This window comes from Garra rufa, chromosome 7 (genome assembly GCF_049309525.1).
Source record: "Garra rufa chromosome 7, GarRuf1.0, whole genome shotgun sequence".
NCBI classification, from domain to species: domain Eukaryota; kingdom Metazoa; phylum Chordata; class Actinopteri; order Cypriniformes; family Cyprinidae; genus Garra; species Garra rufa.
The window spans coordinates 34722607-34734913 of record NC_133367.1 but is presented as its reverse complement, the minus strand read 5'-3'; the positions used below and the strand labels follow the sequence as shown (position 1 = coordinate 34734913).

General features: G+C 40.5%; 1 protein-coding gene across 2 annotated transcripts in view; it reads right to left on the bottom strand.

Annotated features, from left to right (window-relative positions):
- Nucleotides 1-2129: 2129 nt before the first annotated feature.
- The window catches only part of crebbpa (CREB binding protein a), an 85883-nt gene continuing 75705 nt past the window's right edge, over nt 2130-12307 (bottom strand). For both annotated transcript variants that reach the window (XM_073844841.1, XM_073844842.1), the window contains exons 27-30: nt 11479-11646; nt 11207-11368; nt 8228-8509; nt 2130-5403 (exon numbers count right to left, since the gene is read on the bottom strand). In XM_073844841.1, coding sequence (XP_073700942.1) covers nt 3247-5403; nt 8228-8509; nt 11207-11368; nt 11479-11646 — 2769 coding nt within the window. In that variant the 3' untranslated portion in view covers nt 2130-3246. The remainder of the gene's footprint in view (nt 5404-8227; nt 8510-11206; nt 11369-11478; nt 11647-12307) is intronic.

Genomic DNA, 12307 nt, shown 5'->3' with positions numbered 1-12307 from the left:
CTAGTATCTGGTTATGGTCGCTATTACGGTGTTTCTCACGTTATCTACCTGCGTTTACAGTATAACTGTTTATTTTTTAATGATAAACATTAACTTTAACACGCTTCATAAAATACCACTACTGGCCAGTTTTCCGAGAGGTCAACTGATGCGTTAAAATGTTAAAAAATGCAGGAATTTCTTCAATTTACCGGCGAGAGTGCTTGAGAAACGCTGAAATGAATGGGCTTCTATGGAGGAACTATTGGTTGTTTGGAACAACTATTGGCCGCTCCATGACACGCTTTACTTCCGCATTCCTCAGTTCCTATGGAAGCCTATAGGAGTGTCGCAACCACTGATCTATAATAGATCATTATATAGATCAGTGGTCGCAACTCTGTTTCCAAATGTCTCTGGTAACTGTTAAATAAGCCAAAGAATGTGATAGCCTAGCCTTAATTTACTCAAAGTAGCTTTTTAGATTTAAAAAAGTTTGTAAATAAACAAACAAACAAACAAACAAACAAACAAAACGTTAGCAACATGATGATAATGCTAAATCTTGGTAACAACTTGCCAACCATGCTAGAAACATGCTAACAACATGTTTAACATGTTAACGTTAGTAACATGCTAATCATGCTAGCAACGTCATTCATGGTAGATACATGCTAATCATGTTAAAACATGCTAACAACATACTAATCATGCCAGAAACATGCTAGAAACATGTTTAACAGGTTAACAACGTTAGTAACATGCTAATCATGCTAAAACATGCTGGCAACGTTAACATTAACTTACTCAAAGTAGCTTTTTAGATTTAAAAAAAGTTTGTAAACAGAAAAAAAAAACGTTAGCAAACATGATGATAATGCTAAATCATGGTAGCAACATGCCAACCATGCTAGAAACATGCTAACAACATGTTTAACATATTAACAACGTTAGTAACATGCTAATCATGCTAGCAACGTCATTCATGGTAGAAACATGCTAATCATGTTAAAACATGCTAACAACATACTTATCATGCCAGAAACATGCTAACAACATGTTTAACATGTTAACAACGTTAATAACATGCTAATCATGCTAAAACATGCTAGCAACATCATGTTTCTAGTTTGATTGGAATACTGATAGCTTGTTTTAACATGATTAACATTGTCAGCATGTCTCTAGCATGATTGGCATGTTTCTATCATAATTGGCATGTTGCTATCATGTTTTAGCATGATTAACACGTTTCCAGCATGATTAGCATGTTGTTAACATGTCTTGCATGATTAGCATGTTGATGGCATATTAGTAGCACGATTAGCATATTGTTATTATGATTAGCATGTAGTTAAAATGTTGCTAGCACATGATTTAACATGTATTAGCAATATGAACATTTTCAACATGATTGACATGTTAGGATATTTTAACGTTTAGCTTGTTGCTAACATTTTTTGCATGGTTGACACGTTGCTAGCATGTTTTAGCATTAATAACATATTGCTAGGATATTTCAACATGCTGCTAACGTGTCTCTAGCATTAACATGTTTCTAACAAGATTGGCATGTTGTTAACATATTACTAGCATGATGTTAACATTTCTTGCATGATAAGCATGTTGACAGCATATTACTACCACGATTAACATATTGTTATTATGATTAGCATGTAGTTAACATGTTGCTAGCACATGATTTAACAAATTGATAACATGTTTTCAGCATGTTTGGCATGTTGCTAGGATATTTTAGTATGATTAACATGTTTCTAACACGAGTGGCATGCTGCTGGCATGTTTTTTTAACATAATTAGCATGTTGCTACCATGTTTTCAACATGGCTGACATGTTGCTAGGATATTTAAACATGTTTAACAGGCTGCTAGCCTGTTTCTAGCATCATTAGCATGTTCCTAGCATGATTAACGTTATGATTAGCATGTGGTTAATATGTTGCTAACACGATTTCACTTGATTTAACTAATTGCTAGCATGTTTTAACACAATTTAGCTTATTGTTAACATGATTTAACTTATTGCTAGCATTTTTAACACGAGTTAGCATGCTGCTAGCATGTTTTAACATATTGACATCATGATTGGCTTTCTCAAGCCAACCTTACATTAAAAGGCAGACGCCACATGATTTTGATCTGCTGCACACAGTTTATTTAACAATATGGTATATAAGTACGAAATAAGTTTTTTTCGACCAGTTTATACAGTGATTCCATTCTCTCTTCCTTATATTTATAGTACTTTGCTTAATAACTTGCATGATTTACATTAAGGGAAAAAGCAGAGCCCCCGTTCAAGTTTGTGTGAGAGGAATGAGGGTCAATAGCAGAATCCATTCTGTTTCCAACAAGCAGTCAACCAGTGATCGCCCATTCCCTCCCGCTCAGCTGAGGGGCCCCTCTCTTTCCCTCGTTCTCTCTAGCTCTCTTTATATTTATATATCTGTATGACAAAATTAGGACAAAAAGCAACAATATTCTACATCTGCAAGACAGAACCTCTGGATCCAGGCCAGTGAGATGTTGTAAATGTGTACATGTCCTCTTGGGGGTCGGTGCTGTATTGTCTGAGTGATGCATATGTGTGTGTGTTTGAGTGTCTGCATACATGCGTATGCACAGTTCCTATCGACACAAACAAATAGTTCTCCTCATACAAACTTCACAATGAGGAAAGGAGGAAATGCGTCCAAAATGCATGTCTGAAAAAAATGGTACAACACTAGAATACAATCGCCAGGAAGGATGACAGACAGAGCGGAGAAACCCTGACCCCGAGCTCCCACACAAATTATTTTACAGTCTTCCAACACAAAAATGCTGCAAAGTTAGATAAGGTATAAAACAAAAAGGTATGAATAGTATATTGAAGTTTCGTAATTTTCTTAAAAAAAAGAAAAAGGCATGAAACCAGACCGCCCTCCCCCGAAACCAAAACAAAACATCGACCACACATAGGCCTGAACAAACTGAACAAAAAATATATTCTTTGTGATTTATATTTCTTTTAAACAACAATTTTCAAATCCCTCTTAAAAGGAAGATATCAGTCTTTTTGTTTTTAGGAAACATCAACATTCCCTACTCCTCATCGACATAAATTTCTTTTTTTTTTTTCATACATTTCTTCAAACTTTTTACATGTCAGTACAAAAAAATTCTGAGAATATTAGAGAAAAATCCAACAGAGCCACAAAAAAGAGGAACGGGGAGACTGTGGTGGGTGGAGTCTCCCAGTAAATGCTACAATCCCTCCACGAACTTCTCCAACGTGTCTCCTGTCGTATCTCCCACCAAGCCTAAGTCACTGGGCAGCCCTCCGCGGTTGGGCGTATTAAGTTGCGGGAGCATAGCGCTCTGCTCTGGTGCGCCCATGTGCGCCTGCTCCATAGGCCCAGGCATGGACGTCGTCAGACCAGGGTGTGGCGATCCCGTGTTGTGCGGCGACTGCTGAGGCTGAACATGCGGGGAAGGACTGGAATGTGGCGGAGGCTGTTGCGAAGGAGGTCTGGGCGACTGTACGGGGGCCGGCGAGCACACCTGATTACTGAGTGCATTAGCCATGGGCTGGCCGGAAAGCATGTGAGTTTGCGGGCTCATGGGACTCGGTTGCGCTGGCGAGCCCATCGGAGGCTTGAGGACGACCTGCTGCTGAGGAAGCTGCTGCTGCTGCAGAATTCGTTGGTGCAGGAGGTTGGACGTGGCGTCCATTCCCATCCCGGCTTGCCCCATTTGGGCCATAGGGGGCAGCTGGCCCATTGGTCCACCTGCTCCCTGCATGGCCAACTGTTGCTGCTGCTGCATCCGGAGTTGCGTGTAGTTGGTAGCAGTGCCTTGCGCCTGTGGGAACTGGCCGTGTGCCTGCGGCATCACTCCTTGCTGCTGCTGCTGCTGTTGTTGTTGCTGCTGCTGCTGCTGTTGCCGCATAAGTTGACGGCGGTACAGCTCCTGCAGCTGCGGGTTGTTGGCATGCGCAGGGTTCATGAGTTGAGCTGCTATGCTTTGCGCTGTGGTCTGCTGCTGCGGTTGCTGCTGTGGTGGCATGACAGGTCGCGACACCGCTTGCATGGCTGCCATGTTCTGCATCGGCTGTGCTGCATGCATGCCCTGTTGCGCTTGTTGCTGCTGCGGCTGGTTGGCATGGTATTTTGCGGTCCTTTGTTTGATGAAGGCAGCCATGAGTTGCGGGTTCGATTTGAGGATATTCAAGACTTGCTGCTGTTGTTGGGGCGAGCTGGGTGACTTGAGAGTGCGTAGCAGGTCTTGCAAGGCATTGGGGGCAATGGCTCCGGGTCTCTGGGGTGCTTGCGGTCGCGGGCCCTGTGTGGGCACCATCATGCGTGGCTGTGGTGCTTGTTGGGGCATCGTGAGGCGCTGCATAGGCATGGTCTGCGGCGCACCTGGTGGGGTTTGTTGCGGAGCAACCTGCTGCTGAGGCGCTTGCATGCCTGGCTGAGGACCTCCGGTCCACTGTCCTTGCGGCATTTGTTGCATGACCTGTTGTCCACGTGGCCCGACATGCTGCATGGGGCCTGGCATGCGTTGCTGCTGGTGGTTCATGGGAAGGCCGTTCATGGTCATGCGATAGTTCTGTTGGTGTTGAGCCTGTGCAACCATTTCTATGTGCCGTGCCATTTTGACCGCCATAGGCGGAGGCTGTTGTTGCGGAGGCTGCTGCGGTGGCTGCTGCTGGGGAGGTTGTGGGAGCGGAGACTGCTGCTGATGTAGCGGAGAAGCCTGTGGGCCAGGTTTGCCCTGTGAAGCTTGAGGAGGGGGTTGCCCATTGCGGGGCGTATTGGGATAGGTCGGGGACATGACGCCCGCATTGGGAGTCGTCGGCTGGTTGGACAATGGTTGCGGCGTTTGAGGGGTTTTGGGTTGCTGATGCGAGGTGGGCGTGCTGGGGGCAGTCGATGCAGGCGGTGACGGCAGGCTCTGAGGCATGGCTCGGCCCTGCATAGTGGCCATGCGTCTCCGCATCATCTGCGCCTGCTGGAGCCTGTGCTGCAGCTGCTGCTGACGCAGTTTGTGCTTGATATTGAGGCAGAAGGGCACGGGGCATTTGTTCTCCTGACAGTGCTTGGCGTGATAGCAGCAGAGAGCTATAAGCTGCTTGCACACCGGACAGCCGCCATTTGTCTTGCGCTTGCAGCCCTTGGTGTGCTGCACCACACGCTTCATCTTCTGGCAAGACGGCAGGGAGCAGTTGGCATTGCGGCACTGGCAGGCGTGCACCAGAGACTGGATGCAACGTTGGATGCTCAGACGCCGGCTCTCCTGAGGACTCTTGGAGGCTTCGCCACTTTGACTGTTGTTGTCATCGTCCAGACCCAGACCCCATTTAACCATCTGGTGCTCGTGGCCCTTAGTGTTATAGCAACTAATGCACAAGTCAAAGTCCTGAGGAAAGAGGAGGACACAGTGATTAATCAAGGAATGACAGTAATATGCAACCAGTAATGCATCAACAACAAAGTTTTTTTTTTATGCACTCTACTGCTGATCCTCCATGATCAGTAGAGGACAGCTGTAACGTGTTAAGGTCGGGACACACCAAGGCGACAATCGGCCAATGGTCTACTTTGGGCCGTCAGACAGCGTCTGTCGTAGTGTTGTCAAAAATATTGACATTTCGATAAATATCGATACAGAAATATCTGAACGATACCAATACTAATTTCCAGAAGTTTCGATACTAGCCTAGCTGTCACTTTTCCGCAAAAGGCGAGTTTACAAACACCACACGTGACCGCAGTGCCTGTCTGGTCAAATTCAAGCGAACAGAAAGGCGAGTGTGGCGCCCCGCGATCGGCTTTGTTTGATAAAGAACACAGCAGGAGTGCTATCTGGAAATATTTGGGATATGAAACAAACAAACATGGAAAGCCGAAGTACACAAGCAAGCCAATATGTAAGAGTGGCTACAGAGCAGTACTAACAAAAGGCGCTAACCACTAATCTCGCAAAGCACCTGAAAGACAGACACCCGGATCTATATAAAGAAGAACTGTTCTCATTTTAACATTACTGAATCATTAAATAAGATTACCTATTATTGTTGCTGATATGAGTGTTGTCCCGTTTTTTTGGTTTGTTTGTTTTTTTTTACCGTAGGTTATTAATATAACCAGATTGAGGAATCTTAGATGAGTAAATACTTTAACTGCGGTCAAATGTAAATTAACTGAGGTTATTTAACTTTATATATATAAAAAAAATCATTACCTAAATTCTGCAATTTGTCTTAATGTCGATCCAGTGAGCAACTGAGCATTGTTTTCGTGTGTGATGTACGCATGTTTGCTTGCATGGATCGGTGATTATGAATCCGGCATTAAAATCCGTTCATCAAATAATGTTAATGTAAAACATGCATTTATGAACGATGAGCAATGCATCTGTTACAGAATATTTGAATCTTCGATAACTGTAGGTAATAAAAATACAACGGATCATGTTAGCTGTGGTCCAATAAAAGATATTAACAGATATAACTTTGGATTTTAATTAGTTAATGTATTAGTAAATTATAGTTTAACTTTTAACTAAGATTAATACATGTTTTGGAGCTATTTTTCATTGTTTATTCATGTTAACTAATGTTAACAAATGTCTTTTAACATTAACTTAAAGTTCTAAGATTAGTTAGATAGTTTAGTTAATTTTAAAAGTGTGGTCTAAAAGAAAAAAAGTTTACGACCTACATTACCAGTTGTATTTGAACAGCAAATATAGTATGAAGCTTAAACTCAAATGAAGCTAAGAAGCTGAACAGGGCTGTAGCAGTGTACATATGCATATACCTCATTGTCATGTTCTAGACTATATTTATCTTTAAATTAAACATTTTTTTACCTCCTTAATATTGTGGAAATTTTTTTCTCTGTGGTATCGAAAATAGTATCGAATATCGATATTTTTCAAGGTATCGTATCGAAGTTAGAAATTCCAGTATCGTGACAACACTAGTCTGTCGGGCTAGTTTGTTTGGTGTTGGCTCTCATTGGGCTCAAAATGTTGAATCGGCATTGGCACGAGTGAGAATGCTCAGTTTGCTCAGTTTAGTAAACGAGTACGTGCCAGAGAATTTGAAAGCAGAATATGTACTTTTTTTATTAAAATATATTTAAAAAAACCAACAGTATTTTATATTTTTCTGACTTGTGCACTTTATCCCAAATCTTTCAAAGAATGTTTAAATCCACAGAAATAAGCATTTTTAACTAGTGTAACGGACCGTTGCCTGCCAATGATGTCTTATGCTCTTGATTTTCCGGTTTAAATTTGTAGAAAACATAGAAACCCCAAGGACACTTTAATATGTTACGCATTTTATGAAACAGGTGACGAACGCACAGAGTAGCATTATAACAGAACTTTCAACACACTCAAATGTATCTAGTATGATAAAACAGCACTGCTTTTTCCTACAAACAAATGACCGAAAGAAGTGAAAGCAGTCAACTGTGGTACAATAAAAGCTCCGCTGCTTTCAAGCTGTGTGTCGCACTCATCCTTCATTAGCAATTGCTCCAGCGTCCTCGTTTCGTTTCCACAACTTTCAGCCCCAACCTGTCTCATACTACAGTGACCTTAAGTTTTTGATAGATTAGCTCATCCATGAACATGATTTCTGTCCCGACGGATTGCATCAGCTGTGGGTATGAAGACAACAACTCCCATAATTCCACACTCTATCACAGCGTCATCAAACTACGCTTTTGGTTATCTGTTTGTTTTGAATATGCGCCCTCTAGCGGCGAAAACGTACATATCGGGCCTTAAAGCGAAAGTGATAAAAACGAGTAAGTAAATGAAGGCGGCACAAACAGAAGACTGCTCTAATGTTATGTGATCTTTCCCAAGCGTTCTTATTTGCAAAAATTCGTATAACAACATGAACCGCTTTAAATTAAAGTTATCGACATAACTGATATTCAAATTGGTAAGCAAGTGCTGCTTTGTTTATGTTTCGTATATTTGTGTATATCTTGTTTATTCTTGTTTCGGTTTCTCCTTTTAATGACAAATATATACTATTCATAGCTGCTGATATATAGATGGCTAATTCTTCTGACGCAGGCACAGAACGCATATGTAAGTTTGTAGTCGAATGTTGTCTGTGCGGTGTGTTCAAGTGCAGACACCGTCGGCTTTTGTCGCCAATAGTTCTTTGAAGTCGGCTTGATCTGTCCCGGCCTTTACAGGAGCTTCTGGATCTTACCTCGCAGACTGTACAGTGCCAACGTGTTTCGACATGGTGTTTACATTCGTTGCAGGTGTAGACAAAGCGGTCCTGGCCCTGGTTGTGCAATTCCACCAGCATGCACATGGTGCTCCACTTGCAGCGTCGCAACGAGCTGAACTCCCAGTGCTTATCCCGTGCTAATGTCAAGAAGGCGTCCCTTCCGTCCATTAGGTCGCAGGTCAGAAGGGGATCGGGGTCAACGATGGGTAGTAGCGAGTTGACTATGGGCCCAGAGTGCAGATGGATTACAAAAAAGACCTGGGAGAACAAGTAGCATAAGGTAAGAGGTTTCTTCAAATTTTTCCAGAGAAAAACACTTCAAGGTAAACTATGTATGCGACTCATGCAAGAGTAAGTTAAAGGATTAGTCTACTTCTAAATAAAATTTCTTGATAATTTACTCACCCCCAGAGCATCCAAGATGTTCACGTCTTTCTTGAGTTGCACAGAAATTACGTTTTTTTGAGGAAAACATTCCTGAATTTTTCTCTGTATGGTGGACTTCAATGGTAATCGACAGATTGAAGGTTAAAAATAGAATTTTTTTGTAGAAAATAATAGAGGTCGACCGATCTATCGGTTTTGCCGATTAATCGGCACCGATAGTTGATTGGCCGAGCTATCGGTTATCGGCAAAAACCCTTGCCGATAGTTTTTCCGAGTTGCGTTCTTTGCTGAAGCGCTCATGCTCCGCTGTCTTAGAGTAGAGGTTAAGCCACAGACCAATGTTTAATGTCAGGATTGTTACCATATATTTGTATTGATTTATAGTCATATTTTTAGCCAGCAAAGTTGTAGATTTAAAGACCTGACATGAGAAAGCAAACTGTGTTCATTCAGCCGACAGAATCCTGCCAAGTCACAGCGCGCCATAGTTTTACATTACATCATATCTGTCCAAAATCATTGTTAATGTTCATAAAGACTTGACCCTGGGCTGGAAGATTGAGTATTGTGCATTTCAGCAAAATATTTGTATTTCTGAAGCGCTAATAATGTCTGTATGCTTCATATAGAACTATAATTTATGTTTTAGCCTTTTCTTCAGGCCCTTAACGCATAGGCTTGCATCTTGTTACGCACTTTATTTCACAATGCCATTTTCCTGTTCTTATTTGATTTAAATAACTGATTAACAGAAATGTATATTAAAAATTAAGATAAAAATTATACAAAACGAAATTCGTTTAAGGAGGGATTTTCCACAAATAAAAACGTACGAAGTGGTCAAATTGTGTCTGACCTTCTCCAATTCTCCCGGCGTATTTTCGTCCAATTCATACCACGTCCGACATTTACAAATAACACAAACTTCTTTCGTAATTAATATATTAAACTGAAACAATCACAAACAAATAATATTTAAACATAAATGTAAAACAGAAAATAAATTGTTTCTGAAATGGCTGCAATTAACGATATAGATCGCACTTTCTCTTTCCGTTTAATCTGTCTAGACTAAACTTTGCTGGTTTTTTGATCTTTCTGGAGGTAAACATTTGCCCGTTTGGTGATTAAATAAACTGTTTTAGATTTCTGCTTGAACTACACGCGACGTGTCTTGTGTGTGTGTGTGTGAGAGAGAGAGATACCTGCCAGTTGTCCGCGCAACGCAGCGCTGCACTTTTGTCCGGTTGAGCTTGTGTTTTTCCCGCACATGGCACGTGTGCGCGCCAGAAACGCGGCAGGCTTCGTTGCACAGAATTTGCACTGTAAGCTACGTGTGCATTGTTTGACAGTGTGAGCTTTCAATCGCAGTGTTTTACTTTAGATATGCCTTCATTTCTGCTGTTTGTAATGCAGTACTATAAGATGCACTAAACTCGCGCACTGACGGACTTTCACTTTCTCTTTGTGTCTGTTCGTCTTAAAAAGCTTGTTTGCAGAAGAGGTTAAATGCACATGGATTTTCGAATACTTTCGATGTACACACAGTCAGTTCTGTTTTCAGAGCAGGACAAAACATCTGATACATCGAAATAAATCTGTGCATTCGTTTGAATGCAGCCGGTTAAAGCAGCGACTGTCTGTGATCTCATCGGTAATAATCAAACGAAAAAGAAAAAACAATAACTATTTTCTGTAAACTTGCCGACACTTAAAGAACGCTTATTTTAAATAAGTAAATGTTTAAAAAAAAAAGTAGCCTGCTTATATAATAAAAAAAAAGTAAATTTTGCTCAAAATAAATTTTATATATATGAAAATGGTGCAATGTGCATTGAAAACTGAGAATGTGAGGCATGGTTATATTTAGTTAATATTGAAAATCGTAATTTTAAGATGGCAAATATAAACAAAAAGCGTAGAACCTGCAATTTTACATATTGTTAAAATGTAAAGATGACAATGAGTCCATTTGTAACATCAACTAAGATTAATGAAAGCTGTAGAATAGAAGTGTTGTTCCTTGTTAGAGTGTGTTAATTTCAACATTTACTGATTTTTTTAACATTAATGAACTATGAAATAACTTTAATTATCAATATATAATAAATAATATTTTTATTCATTTACAAAGTATGGTTTAGTATTTAAAAAAAATAGTAGATCACTATTTTTAATGCTGTTCAGTATCCATTTTCAAAAACTATCGGTTAATTAATCGGTATCGGCCAGTGTGGTCCAACCTAGCTATCGGTATCGGTAAAAATCAATATCGGTCGACCTCTAGAAAATAACAGATCGTTTCGCTAGATAAGACCCTTATTCCTCTGTTTGGATCAATTAGACCCCGTTTAAAGCTGCATTTTTAACCTTCCATCCGTTGATCCCCACTGAAGTCCACTATATGGAGAAAAATACTGGAATGTTTTCCTTCAAATCATAATTCCTTTGCGACTGAAGAAAAAAGACATGAACATGGCTTCTTAGGGGTGAATAAAATCATCAGGACATTTTTGTTCTGTAAGTGGGCTAATCCTTTATTGATCAGATGAAGAACATATAGTAGACCTCTTTGTGTTTCTCCATTGTGGCGTAGAGTTTCTGAGAAAGGTCGTTGGCTACATTCGGCATCCCAGGCTTCTTTTTATTAGCTCGGCTCACGCTGCTTTTATTTTTATTTGTTTTCTTGTTGTTCTTCTTCTTTGCGTTCTTACTGTCCCCTGGCGTGCCCTGTTAGAAAGTATAAAAAGGATGAGTCTATAAAGGATGTTTGGAGTTTATAAAAGAGATGCAAGTTAATCTACAGAATATCCAATAATGAACCCTATGAAGAGCATCACCTCTGGAGTTTCACAAGCTGCCGTGTTTTCTTCTTTTTTCCTCTCCTCTTCCTCTTGCTCCAACTCCTTGATGCTCTCCTCCAACACGTTGGGCCAAAAATCACCCTCGAAATATGGAAGCTCATTTGCGCTTGTCAAACGGTCCTCAGTTGCTTGCTTAAAGATGTCCTGTTAAACACAAACACATTGCATTGATACCATATAACTGAGTACTTTTTGCATGGTTAATACAGATACTGTAAAAAGTTCCAGGACTCTCAAAGACTTTTCAAACACTACTTTTCTCATTTTAAAGGACTTCAGTGATAGAACAAAATGGCAAAAATAAAGTGAAGCACATGCAAAGTATTACTACAAAATAATTACAATGTATACTACACTTTTACTATAGAAAAAACATGTTTAATCTTCAAAATGAAAGGGTTCCAATTCCAAAAGCAAAAGAAGTTCCAGTCAAAAGCAAAAGATTTGCGAACCTGCTCCAAAGTTCCAATCTTGGTCAAGATTATGACTAATTTGACTTCAAACAGGACTTAGGAGCAGGTTCGAGAATCATTAGATTTGAATCATTCAATTTGCAAAATGATTCACAAACTCGTTCCGATCTTAATCAAATAATTTGCGGTACGCATTTTGAAGTCCCGATCTGAAACAACTGATTCGCCATACATGCTCCGAAGTCGCAAACTGAATCAAATGATTTGCAAACCCGCACTGAAGTCCCGATCTGAATCAAATGATTCACGATCCGTGCTGCAAAGTTCTGATCCGATTTACGAACCACCATCTCAGATTAGGACTGTGAGTGCGGATTGCAAATCATTTGATT